This window comes from Drosophila serrata, unplaced genomic scaffold (genome assembly GCF_035046125.1).
Source record: "Drosophila serrata isolate PLE 108 unplaced genomic scaffold, ASM3504612v1 contig_217, whole genome shotgun sequence".
NCBI lineage: Eukaryota > Metazoa > Arthropoda > Insecta > Diptera > Drosophilidae > Drosophila > Drosophila serrata.
The window spans coordinates 3,780,466-3,807,112 of record NW_028257115.1 but is presented as its reverse complement, the minus strand read 5'-3'; the positions used below and the strand labels follow the sequence as shown (position 1 = coordinate 3,807,112).

General features: G+C 43.7%; 5 protein-coding genes and 1 long non-coding RNA gene across 11 annotated transcripts; 4 read left to right on the top strand and 2 right to left on the bottom strand.

The window, feature by feature from the left end:
* Positions 1 to 53: 53 nt before the first annotated feature.
* Positions 54 to 4,308, top strand: Gr61a (Gustatory receptor 61a). The gene is made up of 8 exons (XM_020945820.2): positions 54 to 230; positions 313 to 504; positions 566 to 760; positions 818 to 984; positions 3,409 to 3,531; positions 3,588 to 3,742; positions 3,800 to 4,052; positions 4,123 to 4,308. The coding sequence occupies exons 1-8, from the start codon at positions 86 to 88 to the stop codon at positions 4,204 to 4,206; spliced, it is 1,314 nt and encodes a 437-aa protein (XP_020801479.2). The 5' UTR covers positions 54 to 85; the 3' UTR covers positions 4,207 to 4,308.
* LOC147644223 (uncharacterized) lies at positions 3,222 to 4,273 on the bottom strand. Its single transcript, XR_015270950.1, has 3 exons — positions 4,110 to 4,273; positions 3,844 to 4,043; positions 3,222 to 3,775 (listed from the first exon to the last, which is right to left on the bottom strand). It is a non-coding gene; the product is annotated as an uncharacterized LOC147644223 (long non-coding RNA).
* Positions 4,309 to 4,958: 650 nt separating the features above from the next.
* On the top strand, positions 4,959 to 12,442 carry Cep290 (Centrosomal protein 290kDa). The gene is made up of 14 exons (XM_020945818.2): positions 4,959 to 6,020; positions 6,075 to 6,248; positions 6,300 to 6,707; positions 6,764 to 7,350; positions 7,406 to 7,647; positions 7,703 to 8,640; positions 8,695 to 8,827; positions 8,883 to 9,036; positions 9,099 to 9,782; positions 9,838 to 10,482; positions 10,545 to 10,677; positions 10,736 to 11,733; positions 11,796 to 12,126; positions 12,182 to 12,442. The coding sequence occupies exons 1-14, from the start codon at positions 5,700 to 5,702 to the stop codon at positions 12,371 to 12,373; spliced, it is 5,940 nt and encodes a 1,979-aa protein (XP_020801477.2). The 5' UTR covers positions 4,959 to 5,699; the 3' UTR covers positions 12,374 to 12,442.
* An 80-nt stretch (positions 12,443 to 12,522) lies between these two features.
* Positions 12,523 to 13,920, top strand: Dci (Dodecenoyl-CoA delta-isomerase). Its single transcript, XM_020945821.2, has 2 exons — positions 12,523 to 13,243; positions 13,300 to 13,920. Exons 1-2 carry the CDS (start codon positions 12,851 to 12,853, stop codon positions 13,693 to 13,695), a joined length of 789 nt encoding a protein of 262 aa, XP_020801480.2. The 5' UTR covers positions 12,523 to 12,850; the 3' UTR covers positions 13,696 to 13,920.
* Positions 13,921 to 14,156: 236 nt separating this feature from the next.
* dpr20 (defective proboscis extension response 20) lies at positions 14,157 to 19,077 on the bottom strand. 2 transcript variants are annotated; one of them, XM_020945826.2, is made up of 7 exons: positions 18,003 to 19,077; positions 16,006 to 16,501; positions 15,829 to 15,943; positions 15,426 to 15,651; positions 15,188 to 15,365; positions 14,981 to 15,117; positions 14,157 to 14,928 (listed from the first exon to the last, which is right to left on the bottom strand). In XM_020945826.2, the coding sequence occupies exons 1-7, from the start codon at positions 18,370 to 18,372 to the stop codon at positions 14,795 to 14,797; spliced, it is 1,656 nt and encodes a 551-aa protein (XP_020801485.2). In that variant the 5' UTR covers positions 18,373 to 19,077; the 3' UTR covers positions 14,157 to 14,794. The 2 variants fall into 2 exon arrangements, with proteins under 2 accessions (XP_020801485.2, XP_020801486.2); XM_020945827.2 differs by having other exon boundaries at positions 16,006 to 16,471.
* Positions 19,078 to 19,655: 578 nt separating this feature from the next.
* On the top strand, positions 19,656 to 26,643 carry LOC110178621 (uncharacterized). Of its 5 annotated transcripts, none has more exons than XM_086829797.1 (7): positions 19,656 to 19,914; positions 20,193 to 20,789; positions 22,742 to 23,291; positions 23,354 to 23,543; positions 23,736 to 24,410; positions 24,577 to 24,780; positions 24,844 to 26,643. In XM_086829797.1, exons 3-7 carry the CDS (start codon positions 22,796 to 22,798, stop codon positions 25,562 to 25,564), a joined length of 2,286 nt encoding a protein of 761 aa, XP_086685923.1. In that variant the 5' UTR covers positions 19,656 to 19,914; positions 20,193 to 20,789; positions 22,742 to 22,795; the 3' UTR covers positions 25,565 to 26,643. The 5 variants fall into 5 exon arrangements, with proteins under 5 accessions (XP_086685923.1, XP_086685922.1, XP_086685924.1 ...); XM_086829796.1 differs by having other exon boundaries at positions 19,656 to 19,963; XM_086829798.1 differs by having other exon boundaries at positions 19,656 to 19,967; positions 24,045 to 24,410.
* Positions 26,644 to 26,647: the final 4 nt, after the last annotated feature.

Here is a 26,647-nt window from a genome sequence, read left to right as displayed (position 1 = left end):
TGTGCCAGAGGATGTAAACAACAATTATGAGACAAGTTCATGCAAAGCGGGATTAATACAGGCGGAACTAACAGACTTGAGGAACATGTCAAAGACATCGGATAGCATCCTCAAGCAGCTGAAGGTGCAACGGCAAAAGGAGCGAGCTGTTGCAACCATGCGTTGGCGCTGTGCCCAGGGAGGATTGGAGTTCGAGCAGTTGGATACGTTTTACAAAGCCATCAGGCCATGTAGGGTTTTGTTCGAATACCTCCAATATAATACCAATACCTTCATTTAAATTAAATAATTTCCCACTAAACTCTTTTGTAGATCTCTGTGTGGCGCAATTCTTTGGCGTTATGCCCTTAGCCAATATCCTCAGTCGTGATCCTCAGAACGTTAAATTCAAAGTGCGAAGCCTGGCAACTGGAATCACTGGCTTGTTCCTGCTTCTGGGAGGCCTGAAGACTATAATCGGAGCGAATGTTCTCTTCAAAGCAGGACTCAATGCCAAGAATATGGGTGAGTCGAATTAAATTATATATGTATAAGTTTTAGAATTCCCACTATTCCCATCATATAGTTGGTTTGGTTTTCCTCATTGTGGGCATCATCAACTGGTTGAATTTTGTGGGCTTCGCTCGTTCCTGGTCACAGATAATGTTGCCCTGGAGTTCCCTGGATATCCTGATGCTATTTCCACCCTACAAGCGTTGTAAGCGAACTCTTCGTTCGAAGATTAACACCATTGTGATTAGCGTGGGTTGTCTGGGACTGGGTGAGTTGGCTTCTTTATCCTCCTGTTTCTGCTTTTTGAAACATCTTCCTTTTGCAGTGGATCATACTCTTTACTATATCTCAGGATACTTTTCTTATAGCATGCATATTTGGCATTGCCAAACGAATCACTCGCAGGTCTCCTTTGGATTTTATTTGGAAAAGGAGTTCTCAGATGTCTTGTTTCTGCTGCCTTACAATATATTCTCTATGTGCTATGGTTTTGTAAGTATTTATATCTTTTTATACCCTTGCAGGATATTATAATTTCAGTCAGAAGTTGGCAAGGCAGTGAGTTATCTCCGACCATATAAAGTATATATATTCTTGTCTGTCCGTCCGTCTGTTCGTTTCTACGCAAACTAGTTCCTTTAGTTCACTCACTCTCGGCCAGATCGGACGACTATATGTTATAGCTGCCAGGAACGCTCGGAAAATTTTAGAAAAACAATGATAACTTTTACAATTTTTAACATATATTTATCTAATTTGATTCAAAGCTTTATTATTATAGAAATCCGTTTTTAGTTTTATGAAAATCGGAATACTATATAACTGCAAGAGAAACGATTGTTAAATGTAGAGGATCAGTAAGTAAGTATCAATGAACATTAAGTAACTCTGAACAGTAAGTATCTATGAACAGTAAGTAACTATAATCAGTAAGTATCTGAAGTATCTAAAAGTATCAGTAAGTTTCTAAGTATGTAAAGGGGACCATGGCAATAAGGAAATAAATTAGAATAAAAAGTCTAGACCTAGGCCTGATCCCACCTACAGCTTCTTCATACAGAATATAAATGTCATGGTTAAGACTTACCGCAGTAAAGGACACTTCATTGTTTACTTCCTTTCAGTGTAGTGATCAAGATTAGGTGACTTCATCCAAAGTAAGCTTCTTCCTAGTCATCCAGATGTATTTAATTGGCCACGTCATATTTTTGGGTTCGAAGGCTGATCACTTGCACTACCACTTGAAATGTTAACACTAGGTACCCCTAGGACAGACTGAGGCGCGCGGGCCCTCAGCGCCTCTATTTATAGTCCGCGAGCAGAGCAGAGAGCAGAGCAGAGCAGAGCAGAACAGAGCAGAGCAGAGCAGAGAGCAACAGAGCAGAGCAGAGAAGAGAATGTTAGTGCGTGGGAGAGAAGCAGTTGCCTCTAGAGATTAACATAGACCGATAACATAGCAAGAGCGGGGGAGAGGCAGAGAGGAGCAGCGAGCTGATATTTAATTTAACTTTAATCAGCAAGGAACTTTAAGCAGTAAGTAACTCTGATCAGTAAGTATCAATGAACACTAAGTAACTCTGAGCAGTAGGTAACTCTAAACAGTAAGTATCTATGACCAGTAAGTAACTATGATCAGTATGTAACTCTGATTAGTAAGTATCAATGAACATTAATAAGTTACTCTGAACAGTTTGTATCTATGATCAGTAAGTATCAATGAACATTAAGTAACTATGATCAAAAAATAACTCAGAACAGTAAGTAACTATGAGCAGTAATTAACTCTGATCAGTAAGTATCTGTGATCAGTATGTAAAGGGGACCATGGCAATAAGGAAATAAATTGGGAAGTGGGAATTGATTCCGCCAATAGCTTGTTTATATATAATATAAATATCATGGTTAAGACTTACCGCTGTAAAGGCCACGTCATTGTTTACCTTCATCCAGTGTTGTGACCAAAAATGCTGATTTCATCCAAAGTGAGCTTCTTCCTAGTCATCAAGATGTATTGCATTGGCCACGTCATATTTTTTAGGCCGAAGGCTGATGATCACTTGCACTATCACTTGAGATGTTAACACTAGGTACCCCTAGGACAGACTGAGGCGCGCGGGCCCTCAGCGCCTCTATTTATAGTCCGCGATCAGAGCAGAGAAGAGCAGAGAAGAGCAGAGCAGAGCAGAGCATAGCAGAGCAGAGCAGAGCAGAGCAGAGCAGAGCAGAGCAGAGAAGAGAATGTGAGTGCGTGGGAGAGAAGCTGTTGCCTATAGAGATTAACATAGAGCGATTAACATAGCGAGAGAGGGGGAGAGGCAGAGAGGAGCAGCGAGCTGATATTTAATTTAACTTTAATTAGCAAGTAGCTTTAAGCAGTAAGTAACTCTGATCAGTAAGTATCAATGAACACTATGCACAGATGTGCGAGATTTATATTGGAACAAGTTTAAGCTATTTTAATGAAACTATGGAGTTATTCTTTTATATAATTTTACTAGTATATAAGTCGAAGCATGGCGAATCGGTGGTCTATATATATACATATATATTGCTGGCATAGGAACGATCGGAAAATTTTAAGGAAAACAAATTATAAGTTTTCCAGTTTTCAACAGATTTTCATCAAATTTGGTAATTAGCCATTATATATTAATCTAGAATTTTATGTACAATGTTATGAAAATCGGACTACTATATCATATAGCTGCCATACAAACGATCGTTCAAAATAGATGAAAATGCAGGCATTACTTTATTGTTTTTTAACATAAATATATATAATTTATATTGTATTAATTCCTAGTGATCGAATTTCGGTCTGCAGTGGTATGCAAACTTCGGCGTGCCGAAATTAGCTTCCTTTCTTGTTTACATATGTGTTTGTTATTAAGAAACGATTCTTTTACCTAATTTCAGTGGATAAATTTTGCTTTTACCTTTTTGTGGAACTTCATGGACATTTTTATAGTGATTACCAGTATTGGGTTGGCTCAGAGATTCCAACAGTTTTCTGAGAGAGTTCTGGGCTTGGCGGGTCGCGTGAGTTAGCTTTTGAATACTTTTCAAAATTTCGTTAATTTATATTTTCCTATAAGTACGTTCCGGATGCGCTGTGGTACGATATCCGACGGGATCACATACGCCTCTGTGAGCTGACTAGCCTAGTGGACGCCAGTATGTCGAGTATTGTTTTTGTATCCTGCGCGAATAATGTTTATGTTATTTGCAACCAGGCACTGGCCATCTTCACGTACGGCATATTTATATATCCATTTATTTCGATCTGTAATTAATTTAAATGATTTAGAAAGCTACGACATCCTATTAATTACGTATACTTCTGGTACTCACTGTTCTTTCTGATGGCAAGGACCAGCCTAGTCTTTATGAGCGCCTCCAAGATAAGGGATGCCTCGCTATTGCCTCTGAAATCGGTGTATCTGGTGCCCAGTGATCGCTGGACTCAGGAGGTGCAGCGATTTGCCAGTCAACTGACCAGCGAGTTTGTCGGCTTGTCCGGTTATCGCCTCTTTTATTTGACAAGGAGAAGTCTGTTTGGGGTAAGATCTAGGGTTAGTTTTTAGTGTTCTTAATATTTACTTAGCATCTTTTCTTACCAATCCCTTTCAGATGCTGGCCACCCTGGTCACCTATGAGCTGATGCTTTTGCAAATGGATGCCAAGAGTAGCAAAGAAAGTCCAATATGTGTTTAGATAAACATAAAGGAGATTCCTGGAGAATTTCTCTGACAAAAATTATATTTAAGCTGGAAAATGTACACTGAAAATAAACGGAATTGATAAATTATTAATAACAATAAAGGAAACTTACTTATGAATAGGATGGGAATTTTGAGATCGAATTGCAAATCTATCATAACTAAGTTTAAAAATTTGCGCATTCTCCAAATAGATATTTTTATATGACAAAATCAAAATTAAAAAAACTCATAACTGAGCTAAAAAGGCATTAATTTCAATCCAGAAAGCGGTTCTGTGCTAGTTTTTATCATGGTAATAAATCTTTATACTCAGTTTTTAAATTAAAAAAATTGAATTTTTTGTCGATTTTTGAAAAAAGAATTTCAAAAAAATGTTCAAAAATTTATTTTTCTTCCAAACATGCCTAGTTTGATTCTGCTTCTGCTTCTGATCAAGAATATATATGATTTAAAGGGTCGAAAATGACTCCTTCACGGGTTTTAAAACTTCTGACTAAAGCCTAAGAATGTCAATCAGTTTTAAAAATATATTGTCTGTTGTACAATTAAATTATAAAACGGCTTTATCCCTCTGAATATACTATAGTTCCAGCGAAAGAGTTCATCAAATTCTATCAGGACTCGACACTCGAGCAACAGGGTTAGGGTTGCCTGTCGATTTTTGCTGGTTGGAATAAATGGCCAAAATGCTGCCTGGATAATTGGCCATTTGAAATATCATTTCAATTTTCGGGCCCGTTGTCGTCCTCAGAGGGCGGGCGAGTCCACAAATGGGAGGGTAACCAAAGTCGTTTGCCATTAGTTTCAATTATTTTTACACATGTACACAAACGTAATGTTTATGGCAACTCAACGAGTTGTCACTGGTAGGTGGAGGGTCTAAAGGTGTCCAAAAATACAGGAGGAGGAGGAGAACGGAGGGAGGAGAACGCCGAGGAGGAGGACCAACCAAAGAAGGAGGAGTAGTTGCCAAACAGGAACACGGGCAGTCAGGATCATGAGGAATCCGAAATGGCTTTTCAATTTCAGGACTCAGCCTTTGACACTTTGCCAATTAACACTTTCCTGGTTACCGATTGCCATTTTTGTTTATGGAGGAGTCTAACCCAGTCCGCCATCTCTATTTCTCGGGAAGAGTGCTGCAGTGCAGGTGGTGGAGCAAACCGGGGGGCAATTATCCTGTCACGAAAGTTTGTACGCAGCCGAAGCTGGTAGCAAAACAAAATGCCAACAAAAACAAAGGCCGCGGTCATTAACGGGCGCCGGCACCCCCGTTTCCGGACGCGGAACTCTGAACTCAGCAGCACGTGAGTCAGTGGCGGCAACCCTCAAGCGGCTATCTTTGTTGTTGTGGCACCGCTGTCATGGCAACCGCTCGAAAATGAAAACCGAACGCACGCCCCGGGAGAGTTGTGTGAAAAATCGGGAAAAATTTTCATTCAGAACGCAAGGAGCCGCCGAGGAGCGAGGCCATGAACCACAATCATGAGCATGGACATACCGGAAACCGTATCCGTGCGCAAGTTCCGCGACTTCTCGGCACGTCAGAAGCAGGAGCTCTACGAGACACTGTTGGAGCTGTCGGAGTCCATAGAGGAGCTGCCCAAGAAGTCGCTGCGCAAAACCCTAGAGGTCACGCTGGCCGTGCTGGAGTACAAGGGCGAGCAGGTGCAGCGGCTGCAGGAACATAGCGGCACTGCAGGAGCAACCTCTGACCGCCGCCTGCAGGACGAGAATGAGAAACTTAAACGAATGTTGCAGAAGCTAGAAGATGAGCGCGATGGGCTGAAAAGCAAGTCCAAGGAGGTGGGTATTGGATTACCTAATAAAAAAGTATAACTCGCTCAATTGCCTCAACAGTTAGGGGAGGAAATTCGTCAGTTGGAGCTGCGCCTTAGGGAGGCCGCCCAGCAGGCCGATGCCAGCGACAAGGACTCATCGGATCCGCTGTCCGAACTGGACAAACAGGAACAGTTGCTCCAGAACATTGACGCCAAGAATAAGCATATCAAGAGGCTGCTGAAAGAAATAGAGGTGAGTAAATTAATTTTTTAAAGATATATTCTCAAACCATCTACTTTTCAGACCCTTCAAAACCAAAACATAGTTCAATCCAAGACTATAGTGGTCCACGAACGTGAACTGCAAAACATCAAGGCCAATCTTGTACAGCTTAGCCAGAACATCAACAAAGTGGAAGAGGAACGAAAGTTACTCAAACAAAAGGAGCAGCAGCAGATTATGGAGATCTCTCGACTGGAGGGCAATGTTACCTTCCTGGAGGTGGAACGCGAAAAGCAGGAGTTGGAAATGCGACAGTTCCTGGACAAGTATGAGAGCAAGTCACTCAGCTGGAGACAAGTGCTGGAGGAGCGTGACAACGAGGTGGAACGTCTCAAGAAACAGTTGGAGGGCAAGAGTACCAACTCAGTGCTGACCACAACATCCAGCAGCCAGAGTCAACTGGAGGAGGAGCACACTAAAATGAGACATGTAAGAAAAGGGTTTTATTTAACATATTTCTTTTTATAATTTGTCATAAATCTTAGCTTTTGGAATCCCGCGAACAACGCATTGAAAAGCTGGAAGCTAAGCTCCAAGCGATGGCCCAGGAGATGATCAACTCCACCAAGGTAATGAATCAGTTGTCCGTGGAGCGGGAGCGTGCCCAGGATCCGGATCAGCCGCGTGCCTGCTGCCAAATGATTGAGGAACGCTTACGGGTGGCCAGTGCTCGTAACCAGCAACTCTCCGAGATGCTAGACGCAGCCGAGCAGGATAATGTTCTCAAATCCAAGCAGGCTATGCACGCCTTGAGTGCCTTGGAAGCCTACAAGCAGGGTGAGGATGGCTTGGTGCCGGCCCTGAGGCGATGCTCTGGCCTGGAACAGAAGCTGGCGGAACGGGATAAGCAGCTGAGGACCTACATCCAAGAGCTAAATGCTCAGCATGAAATAGTACAGGAAAACGAACTGCTACGCCGTCGCCTGCACATACCCGATGATATTGTGGTCTTGTCCAAAAATGTGCGTTCCAAGCAGCGGAACAAGGACAAGCAGATCGAACGGCTGACCCTCAAATTGCGCACATCCGAGGAGCTGCGTCTTCAGCTGAAGCTGGACAAGAGTGAACTAAGGTGGGTTTCTTGGATTTATAATTTACTTTCACTAATTATTTTTATCTGCTCTCAGGCGGAAGCTCTTGGAACTGCAAAATGAACAGCCTCAGGCAATGGACGAATCTCTGCTGCAGCAGCCCAGCGAGGTGGGCGAAGTGCCCGCCAGTGTTCCGCTGGAGAGCTCACCACGACGTGGCCAGGGCGATGGAGCAGCTAGCTCCGAAATGCAAAATCGTTACGAGGAAGTCCTGGCCGAGAATGAGACTCTGCGCTCGGGCATGTACGAGATTCTGGAGAAGTTGCGGGAGTACGATGGTGAGTTTGAAGACTTATTTAAAGGATATTTTTTAAATTTATATATATTTAAAAGCCACCTCGGAGCACATAACCATTGACTCCGAGCTCCTGCGTCGCCTTATCGAGGCTCTTCCCAGTGGAGCCGCCACGCCACAGCGTCTTCAAGGACAGCTGCTTGAGCTGAAGGCCCGCGAGGAGGCACTCCGTCAACTGTTGCAGCAGCAAAACTACAGTGACTCGGAAACGGGTGAATTGTCTTCCGTGCAGAGCTTGTGTGATGTTCCAGAGATGCCGGAAGAGCCAGCTGAGCCGGAGGAGGATCCTCAGATCAACACAGCCACGCGGCCTTCTTCGCCCACTGAAGCCACCGAGGGATTGCAGCGACCTGTCATACCGGATGCAGACACGGAACCCAGATCAGAGCTGCAGGCAGAGCTGGCCATCCTCCGGAAACATTACGATGAACTGCGTCTGCACATGTCCGCCGATGGTAACGAATTGATAAGCCGAAACCAGCAGCTCCATGATCAGTTGGTCAGCTTGGAGTTGCAGATGGTCAAGCAAAGTAGTTCCTACGGTTACATGCGCAAGGATTACGATCTACTGTTAACCGATACCCGAAAGCAGGAACTTCACTTCATCGAGGGCAAGGCATCCCTCTCCAGGCAAGTAGAGCTGCTAAAGACGGAACTGTCAGCCACTAGGAATCAGTTGGATGAGGTTCTAAGGCGGCATCTGTACACAGCCGAGGAGCAGCAGCAGTTGGAGCAGCGTAATGCCATCCTGAGCATGCAGCTGGGTCAAGCGATGGAGCAGCTGATGGGCGAGCTAAAGCTGCCCGAAATATGCGCAGAGTATGGTATAATTAAGGATAACTATCAGCTGGACTATATCACGGCCGAGGACTTTGAGAAGCAGCAACAGGAGCTATCCAATTGGAGAACCAAGCAAGCGGAGCTGCAACGGGAGACGAAGCAGTTGGAGGGACTGCTGCAGGTGGCCAATGGACAGGTGAAACATTTCTAAACCTCTGAAGAACTTGAGTTACCTATGTTAATTCCTTAGATCCACTCCCAGCAAAGGCTGCTCAATGAGATCACAGATAACCACATCAACCTGCGTCACTTGGTAGCCGATCTTCAAAGCAGTTCCAATGAGAAACTAATGCTGGCCAAGGTACAGCGGGATTTGGATAGCGGTGAGACCAGTCTTTCAAATATAAAAGACCTTCACTATTAGGATTCCATTTTTAGTCAAGACTGATTGCTCTCGCTTGGAAATAGAGCGAGAGCAACTGCAGCTGAAGTCGGACTCCCTTCAAACCCAACTGGTGGCCAGCGAACTAACCCTTAAGCAGACGCAGCAGGACTTCCAGCAGGAGCGCAGCAACAGCGATATCAAGCACAAGTATATATAAGTATAAATCTTGAATCCTCAGAAATGTCACATTATTATTCGGATTCTTTCAGATTCCTCAAGCATTCGTTGTTCACATTAAAAGATAAATATGCCAAATTTACGCCACTGATCTTCCTCACCAACTTTGTGTTCGCCTACCAAAAGTTCCAGCGTCGCCTGGAGGAGGAGCAAGTGCAGCAACAACAGAAAACCGATCACAGCGCTTTAATTGAGGAGCTTGCTGAGGCTGTACAAGCCAAGATTGCACCCAATGAGGAGAGTTCCCAGCAGCTGATCAAGCTCATCAAGTCGGAGACCCAAACGAGACTCTTGGAACAGCGCTGTGAGATTCTGCAATCAAAGCAGCAGGAACTCCATCGGGAACTGGGCGAGTTGAGGTTGCGCCAGGCCACCGACATGGAACACTGGCAGACCATTCAGGCTCTGTTCGGCGAGGGAGTTGCGCCATCGCAGCTCAAAGTGGATGCGGAAACCAACACAGAGCCAGCGACACCCATTCCGGCCATGCGAAGAGCCGCCCAGTTGATAGACAAGCAATCCTCACCCATTGGTTCGCCACTAAGGCGGCATCCTCATCTAGACACCTCCACGCAGGTGGATTCAGTAAAACTTTCAGAGACGGCGGTCCAGACGAACGGCATCGTCAGCCAACAGAATCAGGCCGTACAGACAGCAGAGGCAGCGGAGGACAGCAGGAAGGATTCCCACAAGGAGCTGCTGGAAATGCAATCTGCGTAAGTTAAATGTATTAAAAATATAACCTTTATATATTTTATAAATTATTTACAGTCTCCAAGAGGCCAACCAGCGCATAGAAGTCCTTTGTAAGCAACTTGAGGCTTCCAGGACGGAGACTCGCGAATCCGAAAGTCCTCACAGTGGTGTTGTCGAAAAAACCATACTCTCCTTCCACACACTACTCCTGGAGAAGGATCAATCCATTCAGAAGTACCAAGACCTCTTGCAAACAGAGAGGGATCAGAGCCAGCAGGCGATAAGCAAACAAGCAGCTGAAAATGAGTCCCTCAGGGCCACCGTCAACAATCTGAACTTTAACATAAAGACCAAAGATGCCGAAATTGAGGAGCTGAAGGCCAAACTGGAGAAGAAACTTAAAGCAACAGCGGAACGTAGTAGTCCTTCAGACGCCAGTTCAAGTTCTGAGACCTCCATTCATGAGCTAACTGATGAGAAGATCGAGGAACTCTTCGAGAGCAGTTCAGCGGAAAGAGTTCCAGAAGAGGTTGAGGTGAATGTCGGACCAGAAGAAGCGGTAAATGAGGAACCCGATGGTGAGGAGGAGAAACAGGATACAGAGGAGCTCAAAGAACTGCCTACTTTACATAAGCAAATCAAGGACCTAAAAGATAAATTGGAGTATAGTGAGACGAACCTGAAAACTAGAGAAGAGGAAGTGGAAATACTAAAGGAGAAGTAAGTTATGATTAGGAAATATAATGTACTACCAATCTTTATAATTTTTAATCTTTAACCAGGTTGAAACTCTGCCAGGAACGAGAGAAATCTGTTGAGAGTAATGCACCTCCTGAGATGGATCAACTACGCGTCTTCCTAGATGAGAAGGATAAGCACATAAAAGACCTAATGGATACACTTAAGAACTTCCATGTGAGCGAATTTTATAAATAATAAAACTAGAAACACTTTTATACATTCTGAATTCCAGGACGACCAGCAGCGCTACATCAATGACACTTCCAATTTCTCTGAGGAGCAGATAGCCAAGCTCGCGGCGGATCTCAATCGCACAGAGGCCACAAATAAGATCTATCACACCCAAATGGAGGCTTTGCGTCGCCAATTGGCCAATGTGACGCAGCGCGAGAAACAGGCTCGTGATCTAAGCCAATCTCTCCGTCAGCAGCTGCTCAAGCGTCCTGTGGTGTCCATCAAGACGGAGCTAAATGCTCGAACGAAGAACGAGAACCAGCAGAAACGGATCCACCAATTGGAAGCAGACCTAGACGAGGCACGTGCCCAGCTGCAGCGCCAGCAACGGCTCCTGGAGGCCAAGCGCACGAAGAGTGCCAATGAGGTGGGTCTCTGGGAGAAGCAAAAGCGTTGGCAGCAGCAGGCTGAAAAGAACAAGGCAAGACTGGAGGAGACGGAAATGGCTCTGGAGAAGACGCGCACCCTCCTACAAGCTGCACGCACTACCATAGCCCGCCTGGAGAAGGACAAACAAATGCTTGAGTCAAAGCTGGGCAGAAACGGACCTGCCAATAATGGATCCACCAATGCCCTCAAATGCTGCCGCACTCCATCGTGTCCCAATCTACAGCATGTAGGTGTGAGCAAGTTCACTCCGTCGCCGTCAGAGAGTCCGGAGACCTACACTGGTCCCAGCAGCGAGTGCAGCTCCCCGGCCCATCATCCCCAGTCCAGTGATTCTCGCTTCTACGACCAAAGTCACGCGGATCTGATAGAAGCTCTCAAATCTCGCATAGAGCTGCAGCAGCGCAAGATTATCGCCATGGAACTGGAGGGTAGGGGCAGTAATGCTTTGACCACGGAGCTGGAGAAGCTGCAGGAACGTTGCCAGGCCATAGAGGCGCAGAATATACGACTGGAGGCTAGGAATCTGCAACTGCAGTTGGATACCGATCTCTTGAAACAGGGTGACAGCAGTGATCGTTTGCAAAAACGCATTAAGCACTTGGAGGAGTAAGTGCAACACAAACTTAATTCCAACTTAATTTACTCATTGCACTTACCCTATCTTTCAGCTACATCCTGGCCTTAAAAGAGGAAATGGCTCGTAACGAATCCCGGCGAGAACTGTGCAAGTGCAGTGGCCTGAAGGTGAGCACCAATCAGGGCCAGTCGGCGGAGCACACGATCCTCTCGCTGCGTAATCTCGTCGAGAAGCTGCGCTCCGAGAACAAGTTCCTCAAGGACGGCCGTCGATCCACGGACTCTCGCAGCTCCACAGATTCCACGCCTGTAGAGGCGGGGCGGTTGCAGCAACAACACGCAGAGGCGTTGGAGAAGATTAACACCCTTCAGCAGGAGCTGCAAAAGCGAACCAAGTGCGACCAGTGCGGAGGACGCAGTAAAGTATGTTCAACTCATTAACAATATTATATACATTTAACACATTACCTTGTCAAAGGACGCCGCCAACGAGGAGCTCAAATACATCAAAGAGCAGCTGGTTAAAAAGACGCAACTCCTGCAAAAAGCTAAAGTTCTGCTGACGCGCGCCGCCGCCAAGGAAAAGGTGCTGCGGGAACAACTCGCCCTGTGGAAGCGCAAGTGCTCCGAGCTGCAGAACGTGCCCGTAATCGATGAAATTAGCGAATAATCCATTATTATTATAAGATGAATGTTGTACAGCGCAAGAGAAATAAACTACATTTTTTTCTTCCAACTAACGGACTTTAGTACAATGCAGCGTTGCCAGATGAAGGTAAAATGGCGCCATAATAGCGATGGGTATAAAGGAAGGGTTTTAGTTTGACGATGAACAACGATAGTTAGAAATGCTAATTTTACAACTGTTTTTATTTAGATTTAAAAGCTTAGAGGATTTAGAAGTATCTAACTTCTTTTGGATAATACAAAATATTATCTTACCTTAAATTTTTTAAATTTAAATATATTTAACGAAGCTTATTGGTCCCCAAACTATCGTCCACCTCTAGGGTTATCAATAATCTAGAGCACGAATACCTCTGCTGCCGGCATTAATCGGATGGCTAAACAACAATAAACAAGCGTAATCAGCGTATAAATTGGCGTTTATTGGACTTTGTGATTATTCCATCCGGAGCAACTGAAGATGTCGTACCAAGGATATGAGAACCTCCTCGTGGAGCAGCAAGAGAAGCTGCTGGTGGTGCAATTTAACAATCCGCGGAGAAAGAACTGCATAAACAAAGCGACCTACCAGGAAATGACACGGGTTCTAACTGAGGTCAACGACGATGAGGGCGTGACAGTGGTTGTTTTCACCGGCGTGGGAGAGTACTTTACGGCCGGCAATGATTTATCACAGTCGGGGGGCTCTGGTGACATGAACGAGTATTTCAAAAAGTCCAATGCTATTTTCAAAGCCATGGTTCTAAGTTTTGTGAACTGCAAGAAGATTGTGATCGCCTTGGTCAACGGACCGGCAATTGGCATTGGAGCCACCATTGTGGGACTGAGCGATGTGGCCTGGTGTTCCGAGACCGTAAGTATACACTAAAAGGCTACAAGATTGCATTATGAACATTAATTATCTTACAGGCCTATTTCCTCGCACCGTTCACCAAGTTGGGCTTGGTGCCTGAGGGCGGCTCCTCCTTTATGCTACCCTTGATCCTGGGCCGCTCCAAAGCATCGGAAGTCCTCCTCCTCAACGAACCTCTCTCTGCCGCAGAGGCCTACAGCTTCAACTTTGTCTCGCGGGTTTACAAGTCCAGCGAAGCAGACTCTGTAATCTGGCCCAAGTTGCGTCAGTATGCCGAACTGCCTCCAAACTCGTTGAGACAGGGAAAACGGCTTATCAAAGAGGGATTCTTAGAAGGTCTTCTGAAGGCCAATGATTCCGAGTGCCGTCAGCTGCTGGAGTGTTTCCAGCATCCGGAGTTCTTCCAAGCTATCATGGACTTTGCATCCCGCAAAAACAAATCAAAATTGTAGTTGTTTGCACCTAAATGTGTATGCATACATACATGCGCATATACAATTAATTGCCAGAAAAGCTAATGATTAGTGATTGGAATAATAGTTGTTCTTGACTGATTCCAATTATTTTACAGAACTTTTAAATGGATTTTTAATTAACCTGATACGTAGACTGTAAATATTTTATGTATTATATTGAAATATATATTTGGAAACAGGCTTATAAAGCCCATTTGGGTATACATTTGCTTTTTATAAAATGTTAACTCAAGGACTTAAAATATAGAGAGTATTATAAAACACATCTACAGTAGGTTCTGCTTATAATCGTAAAATAATAATTTTAATAACACAAATAATTCATGAAATGTACAGATCCGGCAACATTGGCCTTGGGATATTGAGCGTCTGGCAACTCGATACATTTGGAGGCACCTTTTCGATTTTACGCGCTCAATTTAAAATACGTTATGTATTCATTTATAGTTCACTTTATTATTGCATACATACGAGTATTTGTTTATTAACATATCATTTGACCGATGCTTTTGTTTGTTTGTGTGTGTGTGTATGTATATAATATGTATATGACCGTATTATTTATATTAGTTCAACATTGAGTAGTTCCCCACACACACAGGATTGCTGCTGTTTCCACTCTGCGAAAAGCTTAAGTTATGCCAGCCCCGTTTGTGATAATGAACTTGTTTGTAGTGACTTAGATTACATTATGCTTTACATTCCTGTATCAACTATATCTCTAGGCTAGACCATAGCTCTGACACAATGTCTGACACCTTCTGCTAGGGAAATTCGTTGGCCTCTCTTCTCTTCGGTTCGGTTCGGACCACTTTGCCGTTCCTATTACTCTTAGCTTAGCTTATACTTAATCCTAGGCGTGCCTGCTCATGTACAAATTGATGATAGACGTAGAAACATATCTATAATAGCCAGTTAAACTTAGGCTGCGTTTTTAGTTATTTCTAATAACTGCCCTATCCAAATTCAAATACTTTACAATTAATCAACAAAAAGTGCTACAGGATAAACGATGTTATCGCCATCATATTGTTTACACCCACTTAGCCTACCCCTATGGAAATCATCGGGAACCTTAGCTAAACTCCCACCTTAACCTACTTGCAGTCAGCTGGAGGAGTGCCAGGAGATGGAGCATAATTACCAGATGCCACCATGTGGCACGAACCACTCCAGCGGCACCGTGATGCAGTTCGGCAAAGCTTTCGCCTGGAAGGGGGAATAATATTGTATTATTTTAAGATAGTGGTTTTTTACTCACCATTCAGAATGTGCACCACAATGGTAAAGTTCTGGTAATCGCTAATGGAGCATGTATAATTGCCAGAGTCCGTTTTGCTAATCTTGGCTATCGAAAGCGTAGAGTTTGCTCCATCCTCCATCAGTTCCGTTTTGACGCTGTAATTCCAAGGATAAGGATTATATTTATACAAAAAATACTTCTTCATTAATTATTAAGTTGAATTACCTAACACCCCCTCGAGTTACATCATAGTTAAGGATGTTATCAATGTGCTTCCAAAATACCACAGAACTGGTCATGGCCACATTTCGCACCACACAGGACAACTGCAGTGTGGAATCAATCTCGTAGTATTTCTCCTGGAGTGGATCCCCCACCTCATCCACTATCATCACTTTGGGAGCTGTTTAAAGGTTCATAGGTATTAATTTATGGGGTAGTTTTTAAGGTTTTCTATACATACCATTCACATGCAGGTTTATTTGGATGACACGGGGCGGATGGGTCGAGATCTGACACTCGTATATGGCCTCGTCATCCTTCTTTACATTGGTTATCTTCAGTCGCCAATTGTTGGGGTATTGGAACTCCATTTTATAGCGTTTATCACCCGTGTATGTGTGCATGCCCACTGTGAGCAAATCCAGGGCATTATCCTCCTCTTGAGTGTTGTGGCGCACCCAAGAGACCTAATATAATAATATAATAATTATTAATTTGGCTGCCATAAAAAAATAACCAAAGAAAGATACTATTATATCCTTCGTATAACTGATATTAGCTTCTATATATCTTAGTCCGAATGACTTTATACTTAATGAACTATAGAGAATCTTTTAAATTCACTCTTTCCAAACTCAACTTACAGTCTTATCCTGCAGCAATGAGATCCTGCAGTTTAGGTGGATGCTGGAACCCGCCTGCACGGTGAGATTGGTGGCCTGACCCACTCGCTGCATATCCTCGAAGTGGGGTCCATACCTGCAGCAGGATGACCAGGTATATTTAAAGACTCCTTTACTACCCAGGATTTCCAGACTCACCTCTGATCATGATGATGATGTTTGTTGGCCGAGGAGAACGTATCGAAGATGTAGTTCAGCATGGGAGCATCCGTCTTCTGACCCTTGGGCAGGGGATGCTTGCTGTCCACCTTGACGGCTGAGGTGCGCACATTGCTACTTCGATTCCTTGCTGGCTCCGTGGGTCCAACTGCCACGGAGGAGCTGTTGGACGAGCCCACCACTGTGGCCACTGTAGCCGGCACTAAGGCATTTACTTTCTGGCTGCCGATCTGCTGGAAGGAGTTCATCCGCCCAGAATCTGGACTGGTCTTGGGCGCCACCGTCCCAACGGCAGCTGCCTGTAGGGATAGCGATGCTAAATCCTGGGATTTACCTCCTGGGAGGATCGCTGCTGACGCCGTTGATGTCTGAGCCCCCTCCGGGATGACGTAATCGGCATCGTCTGACTCGGAATCCTCCTCCAAGGCCCGACTGGTCCCATCCGCTGGAAAGGAGTTATCGATTTCATTCGAATCTGGATACGGTCCGGGGAAAAGAGAGATAGAGAGACAGAAGAGAGAGAGAGAGGGAAGAAGGGAGAAAAGCGAGGGGAAAGTTGAGAATTGATGACATGGCTCAGGCACTCATGTGTGTGTATATATAGGTTTGTATGCTAATGCCAAGTCTGTCGCTGGCTGCGGGGGAGTTTGTTTATTCGTTGAGAGTACACTGCGACAACCTCCTGGGATTATACAAATGTTTAGTTTGGACCACCGAAAGCAAACAATGGAATATTTGGCCTGTCATCCGTTGTAACCCAATTTGTCAAACTGCATTTTTCCCTTTTATTTTTTGCCTGCCTCCTGGATGAGCTATTGTTTGGTTTTTTAGGTTTTGTTTTAGTTATTTTGATTTTCTCACAGAATATATTTGAGATTCAGAAAATACAGAGCTGATATTGTATTATTTTAACTTTATTAATACGGGAAAAATAGCATCCTATAAATTTAAATTTAAGGCTCCAATAATAGTTATGTGGCAAAGGTAGTTGCTGTTTGTTTGTATTTACTAATAAAATAAATAATTAAATATATATTATAACCACTTTTGTCTACATCAATTTAAAGTTTGTTTTCCTGTTTTTAATTACTATAATTTTACTGAAATAACATCATAAATTCAAGGCAGCGTAAAACTCTCAAACTTGTCTAACTAAAAACTTTAGTTTATGGCAATAGAAAAACTTATAAGCTCTCCTATTTAAAATGGCATAATTTTAATTGAAAATTCAAAGCAATATTAAAGAAATTAAAAACTTCCCTTTACGTTTTCTCCCTGAATTCTTTAGAAAGAATTTCGTAAATAAAAAATAACTGACATGTGTCCAAAGCTTTCAAAAGCAACTGTCAAGGCTTGTCTAAAAGTTAATAGAATAACTTTTTAATTTTAGTTGTGAACTATAAATTGAGACTAGTTTAGGAATAGTTAAAATATTTAAAAGTATTTGTAAATGAAAGAGCTCTTTTTTAAAGTTAAAATATTTAATTTAAATGCTAAAAGCAGGGTGAAGTTTTATTTAAATTTTTCTAAGCCAATAAAAAGTAATAGCGATTTTATATGTAAATTAATTAACCCATTCAGAATCTTATTTACCACGTAATAAACTAATTAATAAACTATGAAAATAATATATATATCAATGCAACCACACCCGTTTCTATACATTAACATCTTTCACTCATAATACCTTCATCTTCCATTTAGATTTATCATTTAATAAAATCTTTAATTTAGTCTCAGTGCCTACATACATCATCTTGAGTAATGAAAATCAAAGACATTTACGGAATGAATTGTAAAATGCATTTTGGACACCAAAGCAAATAGGCAATAGACTAGTGCCACCCTTTGGCAGATGGCAGGATAATTGAAATCCAATTATATAATTATGCATTAACCGCTGCCGCCGCATTCCCTCCACAGTGGGAAACTTGGAAACCTGGAAAACTTGAGTAGCAATTTCGCAATTTGCCTACCGTAACTGCTCCGTAATGTGGACAGAAGCGGAGGAGGTGGAGCTGTGGGCGAGGCCGTGGATGAGTTCTCCGTGGGAACTTTGACAGTGACCGCATGTCCCAGAACGGGTTCCATGTCATCCAGTGCCTGGATCCTGTTAACTGATTCGTAGATGGTCTTGGCCCGCACGAATCCACCGCCCATGATCGTTGTGGTGAGGAGGAACAGCCTGATCAGGTTGCAGGTTGTGGAACATTCAATGGGTTGTCGCCGCCTCGCCGGGGAGCGGTGTCCCGAATATGCGATGGCGGTGGCAGCTGATGACTTGGTGGCTTCTATCGTTGATTTAGTTCTGGGTCGCGCTTTTTGTGCTGGTTCATTCAAACGCATTTTGCAATCTGAAGTTGTCGGCTCTAACTAACGCACATTTGGCCAACTGCATTGGACTCGATTGGTAGACGCGAGCGCGACTTCTCCGATTTCGTTTCCGGTTTTTGGTTTGGTTGGGTTTCTTTTTGGGGTCACCTATGGCGTCTCACGCACTTTGGCCATTTGTTTTTCCGTCCCGGGTGGAGTCACGTAAATATCAACTTGATTAATTTACATAAAGCAGGGGATAAAGCCACTTTATCGTCGTATCCTTATTGATTAACTTAATATGTGCTCTAGGAACGATCGTTAGTTGGAAACAAAATCTGAATTTACTCTTCACGTCACTTCCCTTTTTTGGTTTTTGGGATTCCTTGAGAAGCTTTGACTTATACACACCCGATTATTATATGCACAAAGGACAAGGGCAGATGGGATCGATCAATTATTGGCGAATGCATTTGGCAGGAGATTCAGATTCAGGTGCCTCATGCATTCGTTCATTCACTCGAATGGCCTGTACTTTGCATCGAGTTGCAGTGCCACAATGGACCGAAGCGAAGGCAGTCGGAAATAATCACGGCGAGAACTGCATCACGTACAATAGACGACACGGTTTTGGTCGGGGATTCGGTATCGGAGTGCGGCATCCGGCTCGCTGCTAGGAACGTCAACGCGCCTGAAGACTTCGCCAATGACTGGCCATCGAAAGTGAGGCAGGAACTTGGTCACGCTTGTTGTTGATGTCCTGTTCGTGGCTCGTCTTCGCTTCGTTTTGGGGTATCGGTTTCCCCACAGGATGCTCTCATTGCGCAGGTCCTGGTTTCGTTAAGTTTCTGCCCCTCCCAGTGGTGGCTTGCCTGCTCTGGTGGAAACACCTTTCGAAGTCCATCAGGGGTGTTGAACTGTGGTGATTTTCTTTCCGAAAGTTTGGTTTTAAGGAGCAAAGAAAGCAGTGCGCAGAAGAGGTTGATATGAAAATGTAATTTCTTTTAAATATATTTTAAATATTTTAATTTCAACCATCTAATACATTTTTATAACCTTTCAGGGTATTATAATCAGTCAGAAGCTTCCAAAGCGGTGAAGAAGTCATTTCCGACCCTATAAATCATATATATTCTTGATCAGCATAAACATCTGAATCGATCTAGACATGTCTGATCGAAAAATAAAATGTTTAAATTTTTTCAAAATTTTATAAGGTGCTACATCGTTAATATTGTCAAAAATTTGACAAAAAATTTAACTTTCTAATTTTTAAAACTTAGTAAGCATATTTTTTAACCTGATAAAAACTAGCACAAACCCGCTTTCCGAATTTAAATTAATAAAATTTTGGCTTAGTTATGATATACCAAAAACATTGATTTCCCTAAAAAATTAGCATTTAAAATGTCGATTTAATATACCTAGAAAACAGTCATTTAACTACAAGGATATTTAGTGGTAGCAGCAAACCAAAATATTGGGGATATAACAGTACTTGATGTGCAAGCAGTTAAAGCAGTGCGATTGAAGGACATGGAAACGGAAGTCCTTTGGAAACAACTAGTTAAAGCAGTAGATAACACTTCAAACCTGTGATATAATATAAGACTCTATAATATAAGTAGGTAAAGCAGTCCAAACAGCATTCAAAAGCATTTAGTGAATTATAAGAAAAACACCAGCACCCATAGCAGTTCATTAGTGTTATACAATATAAGACAGTGTCCTTGTAAGCCTTATACTTTAGTTGCCATAACAAACAAGTCCTTAAAGCAAGCTCCTTCCACCAGAGGGCGCCACATTAAAACAGTCACAGTAAAACCTCCCTTATCCTTTCTACCCTCTCTAAGGACTTTCCTTAAATATAAAAGAGCGCATGTGGTTCATTCCGCCCAATGAACACTGTATTTTTCGACCAATTTGTGTGAAGAGGATTAATGGGCGTCTGGGCGAGCGATAACATGAGGGATGATTGGCCTGTGTGTTGTGGCTCTGGACTCTTTCGCATGGACTCCGTCTTATCAGACGCGCGTGGATGCTGCTCGGTTGCAGACGTCTCCAATCAGCTGACAAGTGGACGCGTAGTGAACGGGAACGGAGACAGCCTGCGGCCAGGCTTTCTCACCTGTGAAAATTAATCGCATCCTCAATTAACAATCACACGGTTGCCGCTGACAAGGTGTTGCAGGTGCAATGCTAGCGACTGGCGAGGTCGCAGCCAAGTTCAGAGGCCAGTGGCAACGATGACAACTGAGTGGGTGCCCCCTTGCGAAGATTCGAAAATATATGCACACGCCAGTATACATACAGACGGAGCGAAGGCAAATCTGCTTTTAGGTCACACAAAAGGCTCTCGCAGCAGCAGCAGCAGCAACAGCACCATCGACAGGAGCAACAGTAGCAGCAGCATTAGCAGCAGCAAAGGAATTCCAAGAAAGAACCAACAAGTAAGCCAACAAAATGCGGGCCTAGGCCCCCAGGACAATCTGAGCCCCGATTTGGGAAACATTATGTGTGAGGGCATACTCCCCTGAAATTCACAGACTTTGCACAGATTAAAGGTGAACTAAACCACACAGCTACCTTTAGATTAAATAATGCATGAAGTCAATAAACTGTTTAATCAAATGTTAATTAAAAGTCAAACTTTGTTTGTTAGTTAACAAACTGTAAATGAATTTAATTTCAACTTGTATTTCCTTGAAAACAAATCTATTGACTTAATTATTCTATTTAATTAGTGCATAGATTATATTTTCTACCCAAAACAAGTTGTTGTATGTGGCAGTATCAGGTTTAAATCATCATTAAATACGTAGACTAAGCAAATAGTTCCAGCGACAGTTGCAGGCATTTTGTTTAAATATTCATGAAATGCAAATATGTTGCATTTATTTAGCATGCATTTTTTATGACTAGTGACCATGGGTTGGAGTGTTTTTCTAAGTGTTTCACACACTGCAGAATACTTAAAGAGTTAAGCTAGGATGCATTTTATATTATTTCTAAATAAAGAAAACAGCATTTAGTAAGTAACGCAAAATACTTTTTAGTAAGGTTATGCCAAGGGAATAAATTGTTAGAAAATATTTAAAGTATATTCTGGTACAATATTGTTTGTATAATACAGTAAATTATAAGACTCTTTTTACCAGATCTTTGTCTATTTGATATATGTTAATTCATTTTATTTCTTACCTGACACTTTCTAAACCTTTGTCGATATGGAGTCCAAATATAGAGCACCCAAAATAACTCCCTTTTGGCTCAGCTTTTGATACCAAAGTAAGCTTTTCAAAAGAAACCCCGCAAGTCCTTTGCAATTAGCCCGAAAACCCCAGCTGATGAATGCCGTACAAGTCTATATTTAGGCTGCTGGGATTCATGATTCTTGAGTCTTGAGCCAAGCGTGTCAAGCACCGGCACTTGGCCAAAAGCTGGGGGAGAGAGGAGGCAGGACGCAGGACGCAGGACACATTGTAAGCCTTGTTATCGGACTAACGTCTGTCGTCCGGGAGTGTGCGTTTTGTTTGGCTTTAATTGCGGCTTTAGCTGGCCCCTGAAGGAGTGTCGTTGTCGTCCGTCCATTCTTCTGGCCATTCTTTAAGCCCCGTCACGCGGTTGTCAGCCGCTTCAGCTATTCTCGTCGCTGGCATTGTGCCTTGGATTTTAATTGTTCAGCACTTGGAGCCAGCACCGGTGCGCCACTGTCCACCGCCTCTAGCTCATGAATCCTCCGGATGAATCCACCGCCACCGCCGGATTTCTGCCACCTTCGTCTGCAAACAGCCCTGAGCACGCATGATGGTGACCTTCCAGGGACAACAGGTGGGGAAATGTGTAGAGAAGGGTATGAGAAAAATCTCGTATTTTTCATAGAAACAGGTCTATAAACTTGGCTTAAATCCAACGTATTTGGTGCAATGAATTTGTGGTCACATTACATTTGATTTATAATAATGGCGCAGGAGTTCTTTTTATGAATGTTTTCTGGTTTAAATGTTATTGCTGGTCTGTGTTTTATGGATCTCATATATTTCGCTTTATCATCTGTTTAAATAGTTTGATAAATTTATTTAAATTGTGCAAATTGCTATTAATATTCATGGAAAATTTATGCATCCACAGATTTAAAATGCGAAACAAATTAGTTTAAGCTATTTAAAATTAAATTAATTATGCTAAAGTGTTTCTTTTGAATCTTTATTTTAATGTATTGGTCACAATTTTATTTTAAGAACTAAACAGATTTAATAATCATTACCTGAAGGTCAAGAGGGCTTTAATGTTTTAAAATATATGGTTTAATTCTTAACAAATTAAATAATAACTTACCAACTCTATATCTCCTCTCCGTTTAAATTTAATCATTATATTCCCTATCTTCTCTCCTTTCCAGAATCAAAATTAGATGCTCTCCATTCCAAGTAAAAGTTATTGAGGAGCTTTCGCCATGCCATCCCGTCGCTCCGGTGGCGGTGGCACCACCAAGAGGAAACATTCCCTGGGCAACCTGAGGCGGGCACATCCTGCCTCAGGTGCCACCTGGAATGTTCAGGTGGTGCGGGGCAAGATGTCCTCGAAGTGCCTGTGGCATGCCTGCCGGGCACTGATCCTGGGACTCACCCTAATGCTCCTCGGTGCCGGAATGGCCACCCTGGGCTACTATGCAGATCATCTCTCGATGGGCTCTGAGATCAGGGGTAATGTCACGGTCCGCGTTAAGAACGACCTGAAGGGCTTCCATCTGAATAACTTCGCTTATGTGGGTCCCATAGTCATGGGCTTTGGTGGCTTTATTGTGGTCGCCTCTTGTGTGATGACCTTCGAGGCTAGGGACTCGGCAGCCAAAGTAGTTCCAGCACGACTGAGAGCAGGAGGAGGAGGGAGCAATAAGAATCCCTCGAGAAGCAACCAGGGAAGCTCTGCATCTCAGCGACGCGGGATGGGTGAGCATTGCCGGGGGATAGAACGAATATTTTTTAATAATTTATGGTGTTTCCCCTAAAAGGTGCTCAATACCAGTCCTCTCGGTGGGATCAGCACTTTGGAGTGTTCCGATCATCACCCGGCGATGGACACCAGCAGCCACAGGCGGCTGGCATTTCGGCCACACATCAGCATCCGCATCCTCACCAGCAGCAGCCCTTTGACCGGGAGGCACTCACCGCCGAACTGGTCAAGTTCTCCAGATCACTCAGGTATAATCCGGGGAGATATGGGTCCGGGGAGATCACCACATGGGCAATAACATTTTGTTTAAATTTTGTATAAATTCACTTATCCAATTGGCTATTTCTCGCTCTTCCCGCCCGCTTGTCGCTTTTTATCTGAAACTGAAACTGAATCTGAATCCGATATCCGCATCCGCATCCCGCTTCCGTCACCATCAGCGCCTCCACACGCTTCTGCCCGCAGTGGCGCCGCCTCTCGGGGGCCGGCTCCGCTCCGGATCTGTCCGGCGTCGGCGGTGCTTCCGCTTCCGCTCATAGTCATGCCAACATCAACACCACCCACCACCACCACCACAACCACAATTCCACCATTACAGCCACCATAGCCAACGCCACTAATTACTACAATTTGCTCTCACTGAACAACCGCCTGTCGCCGCTGGAATGGGAACTGTATTGCTCGCATCGTCGCCATCGACACCATCACCGTCACTCGCATCACTCACACTCGCACAAATCCTCGAGCAGCAGTGTGCGTCGCGTGCGTCAGATGCGACCCGGTTCGGGCTCGGGATCGGGCTCGAATGCCGGCGTAGGAGGAGCTGGCTCCTCCTCGTCGGCCAGAATTATAAGCAACTCATCCAGCCTGATCCAACGAGCCACCAGGGAGTGCTCCCTGTTGCAGCCACCGGCTGCGGGTCGCGTCTACTGGCAGGCCTCCTCCTTTGACGGCGGCAGTGGTCCGCCTCTGGTGGGGATTAGCACGGGGGCAGAGAAGCGCAGCGAGCGGAACAAGCGCTCGGATACGGCCAAGAGGCATGTGCTAGCCCGCCAGAGACCCATCGAGCAGGAGGAGGCACGCGATCACAGTCGCAGTCCATTGGGACACAGGCGGTGAGTTTGTGCTGGAAACAACACTAAATTTTCATAAATCTTGTTATATTAAATGCTTGCTTTAAAATCTCTCATTATTCCTGAAACACTTCTTAATAAAACTTTGTATTTATGAATTATAGTTTTAAGCTTTCGTTAAATGTGTGAATTGTGTGAATATTTCCAGAAACTCAACCATGTCGGACTCCTCGTACAGCGGCCGCTGGACGGCTCGCTGTGCGTCCATGGCCAGTCGTACCTCCAGCATTGAATCGCGGCGGGTCCAAGTGGATCTTCATAGTCCCGAGGTGATCCCCAAGTCGATATTGCGCTCACCCAAGCGGTATAGTAGTGGGCCCTCAGCCACGCCCTCCGTGGACAGAGAATTTCGGTAAGAAATTTTTAAATTTATTAATAAAATATTCTCATAACTTAAACCCTTTACTTACAATAGAAGCCAATTATCAGTGTGCTCGGAGCCGCCTCCACCAGTGCGTCAGCTATCGGGACAGTCGAGTATGGAGCCTGCGGTGCCAGAGGAGTGTCTGGACCAGCAGCCGGAGGAGCTGCTGGATTCGCCGCAACCCAAGAACTCCTACGAGGAGATCACCGAACTGCAACATCACACAAGCAGTCTGCCACCGAAGAAGGCTCGACCGGGATTCCTGCCCCTGGCATCTGCTCGGAGCGAACAGGAAGAGGATCAGAAGCCAACGGCGGCTCCGCTCTACCGGAGCAACAGCTCCCGACAGTTTTACAGACCCAAGAAGGGAGTGCCCAATGAGCGGGATGATTCAGTGTTCTACATACGTTCGATGGAACGAGGATTGGCCGGAGCTGGAGCTGGTGGGAGCGCCGATGAGCAAATGTATGACTCCCTGCGTGTGATCAACGAGAGGAGAACCACTCTCCTTAAGGCGGACTCACAGAGCTCGCTGGGATCGGCGGAACGGAAACTGAGCAGCTTCTCCCTTAAAATGCCAGAGATAACGGAGCGGGAGAACTCTATTGAAATTGATATGGATGCTGAGGAGCCACCACAACAGCCGCCGATGCCACCTGCTCCTCCGCCTCCTCCTCCACCGCCTCCACCGCCGCTGCCATCGGTTCCTATACCCGCTGACCCATCTGCAGATATCGAGCTTGGAGAAATCGATGATGATGATGATCCCTAGGAGCGAATGGATCTTAACCCTTCGTAGCGTTTAACCAGCAGCCATCGACAATTACTTTAGCAACTCGATTGATGTTTGTATATGTATTTTTGTGCGTGTGCGTGTCGTTTATTTTTATAACCCCTAGATCGTACCTAGATAAGTGTTATATTTACATGGATATATACCAGCAATAATCCCTGTGTTGCCTCGGGCCTAAAAGCAAAGAACTAACGAATCTTCAACGACGTCTATTAACTTGATTAACTAACTGATGTTACTGTACAAATATCGGCAGTTGCGATCGAAATATTTATGTTTAAAATACTTCAAACCTTTAAGCTTTTGAGATATTTATTTATAACTCTTAAAATATCCTATATGGAAATCTTTAATTATATTAAATTATTTATTTGGATCGCAGCTGTCAGCACTAGTCTTCCTATTGTTAGAATATGAGATATATCATGATGTTATTACTGGGCCCTGGATCTGGTGGCCATATCATTGTTATCAATACTACATACTATATATTTATCGGTTACTGTTAAATGCTAATCTACAAGATATACTAAATAATGAGGGCGAGGCCGAATACATACCATGCTTGCGTATACCCTGTAAAAAGTACAATCAGCTTATAGTAAAGACTGATTAGGGAAATTGTTTTACAAATTGGTCGACAGCGAAATGGAAAATATGAGCAATGAAAAGCTACAAAATCTGGCATCGGAACACGGATTATGTTCGATACACATACAAAATACAGGTGGGGCCACAGAAATCTCTATGTGATTTTAAATCAATTTTGCAGTGATATAATTCATAGAGATTTCTGTAGGACCCCCATAGACTCTTTATGCTCTTAGTGTTACACCCAATACATTACAAGTACCTTTACGATTATATATCTGAGTGTTTATTTTTAAGCAATTACAACGTTTCTTGTTCCATAAGTGTTAAAAAAAAAAGCTACGAGCATTCAAAATGATGGAGTTAGTTGTAATGGAAAGCCCTGTTGATGTGCAGCGAATTTTTGTAATAATGTTCATTGCATAATTAATATTGCATAAATAAAAGCAAACAATGTGTGTCTAATATTTA

What these genes read in the sequence shown, in the direction of transcription:
- Cep290 (XM_020945818.2), top strand. Translation starts at nt 5,700, where the DNA reads ATGAGCATGGACATACCGGAAACCGTATCCGTGCGCAAGTTCCGCGAC. An exon ending in CTGGACAAGAGTGAACTAAG is followed by an intron (nt 7,351 to 7,405) that starts GTGGGTTTCTTG and finishes ATCTGCTCTCAG; the next exon opens with GCGGAAGCTCTTGGAACTGC. An exon ending in CGCATTAAGCACTTGGAGGA is followed by an intron (nt 11,734 to 11,795) that starts GTAAGTGCAACA and finishes CCTATCTTTCAG; the next exon opens with CTACATCCTGGCCTTAAAAG.
- dpr20 (XM_020945826.2), bottom strand. Translation starts at nt 18,372, where the DNA reads ATGCGTTTGAATGAACCAGCACAAAAAGCGCGACCCAGAACTAAATCA. An exon ending in CACATTACGGAGCAGTTACG is followed by an intron (nt 16,502 to 18,002) that starts GTAGGCAAATTG and finishes GACCGTATCCAG; the next exon opens with ATTCGAATGAAATCGATAAC. An exon ending in CATTGCTGCAGGATAAGACT is followed by an intron (nt 15,652 to 15,828) that starts GTAAGTTGAGTT and finishes TTATTATATTAG; the next exon opens with GTCTCTTGGGTGCGCCACAA.
- Gr61a (XM_020945820.2), top strand. Translation starts at nt 86, where the DNA reads ATGTCAAAGACATCGGATAGCATCCTCAAGCAGCTGAAGGTGCAACGG. An exon ending in ACTCAATGCCAAGAATATGG is followed by an intron (nt 505 to 565) that starts GTGAGTCGAATT and finishes CCCATCATATAG; the next exon opens with TTGGTTTGGTTTTCCTCATT. An exon ending in CAAGGAGAAGTCTGTTTGGG is followed by an intron (nt 4,053 to 4,122) that starts GTAAGATCTAGG and finishes AATCCCTTTCAG; the next exon opens with ATGCTGGCCACCCTGGTCAC.
- LOC110178621 (XM_086829797.1), top strand. Translation starts at nt 22,796, where the DNA reads ATGCCATCCCGTCGCTCCGGTGGCGGTGGCACCACCAAGAGGAAACAT. An exon ending in ATCTCAGCGACGCGGGATGG is followed by an intron (nt 23,292 to 23,353) that starts GTGAGCATTGCC and finishes TTCCCCTAAAAG; the next exon opens with GTGCTCAATACCAGTCCTCT. An exon ending in TCCGTGGACAGAGAATTTCG is followed by an intron (nt 24,781 to 24,843) that starts GTAAGAAATTTT and finishes TACTTACAATAG; the next exon opens with AAGCCAATTATCAGTGTGCT.
- Dci (XM_020945821.2), top strand. Translation starts at nt 12,851, where the DNA reads ATGTCGTACCAAGGATATGAGAACCTCCTCGTGGAGCAGCAAGAGAAG. An exon ending in TGGCCTGGTGTTCCGAGACC is followed by an intron (nt 13,244 to 13,299) that starts GTAAGTATACAC and finishes ATTATCTTACAG; the next exon opens with GCCTATTTCCTCGCACCGTT.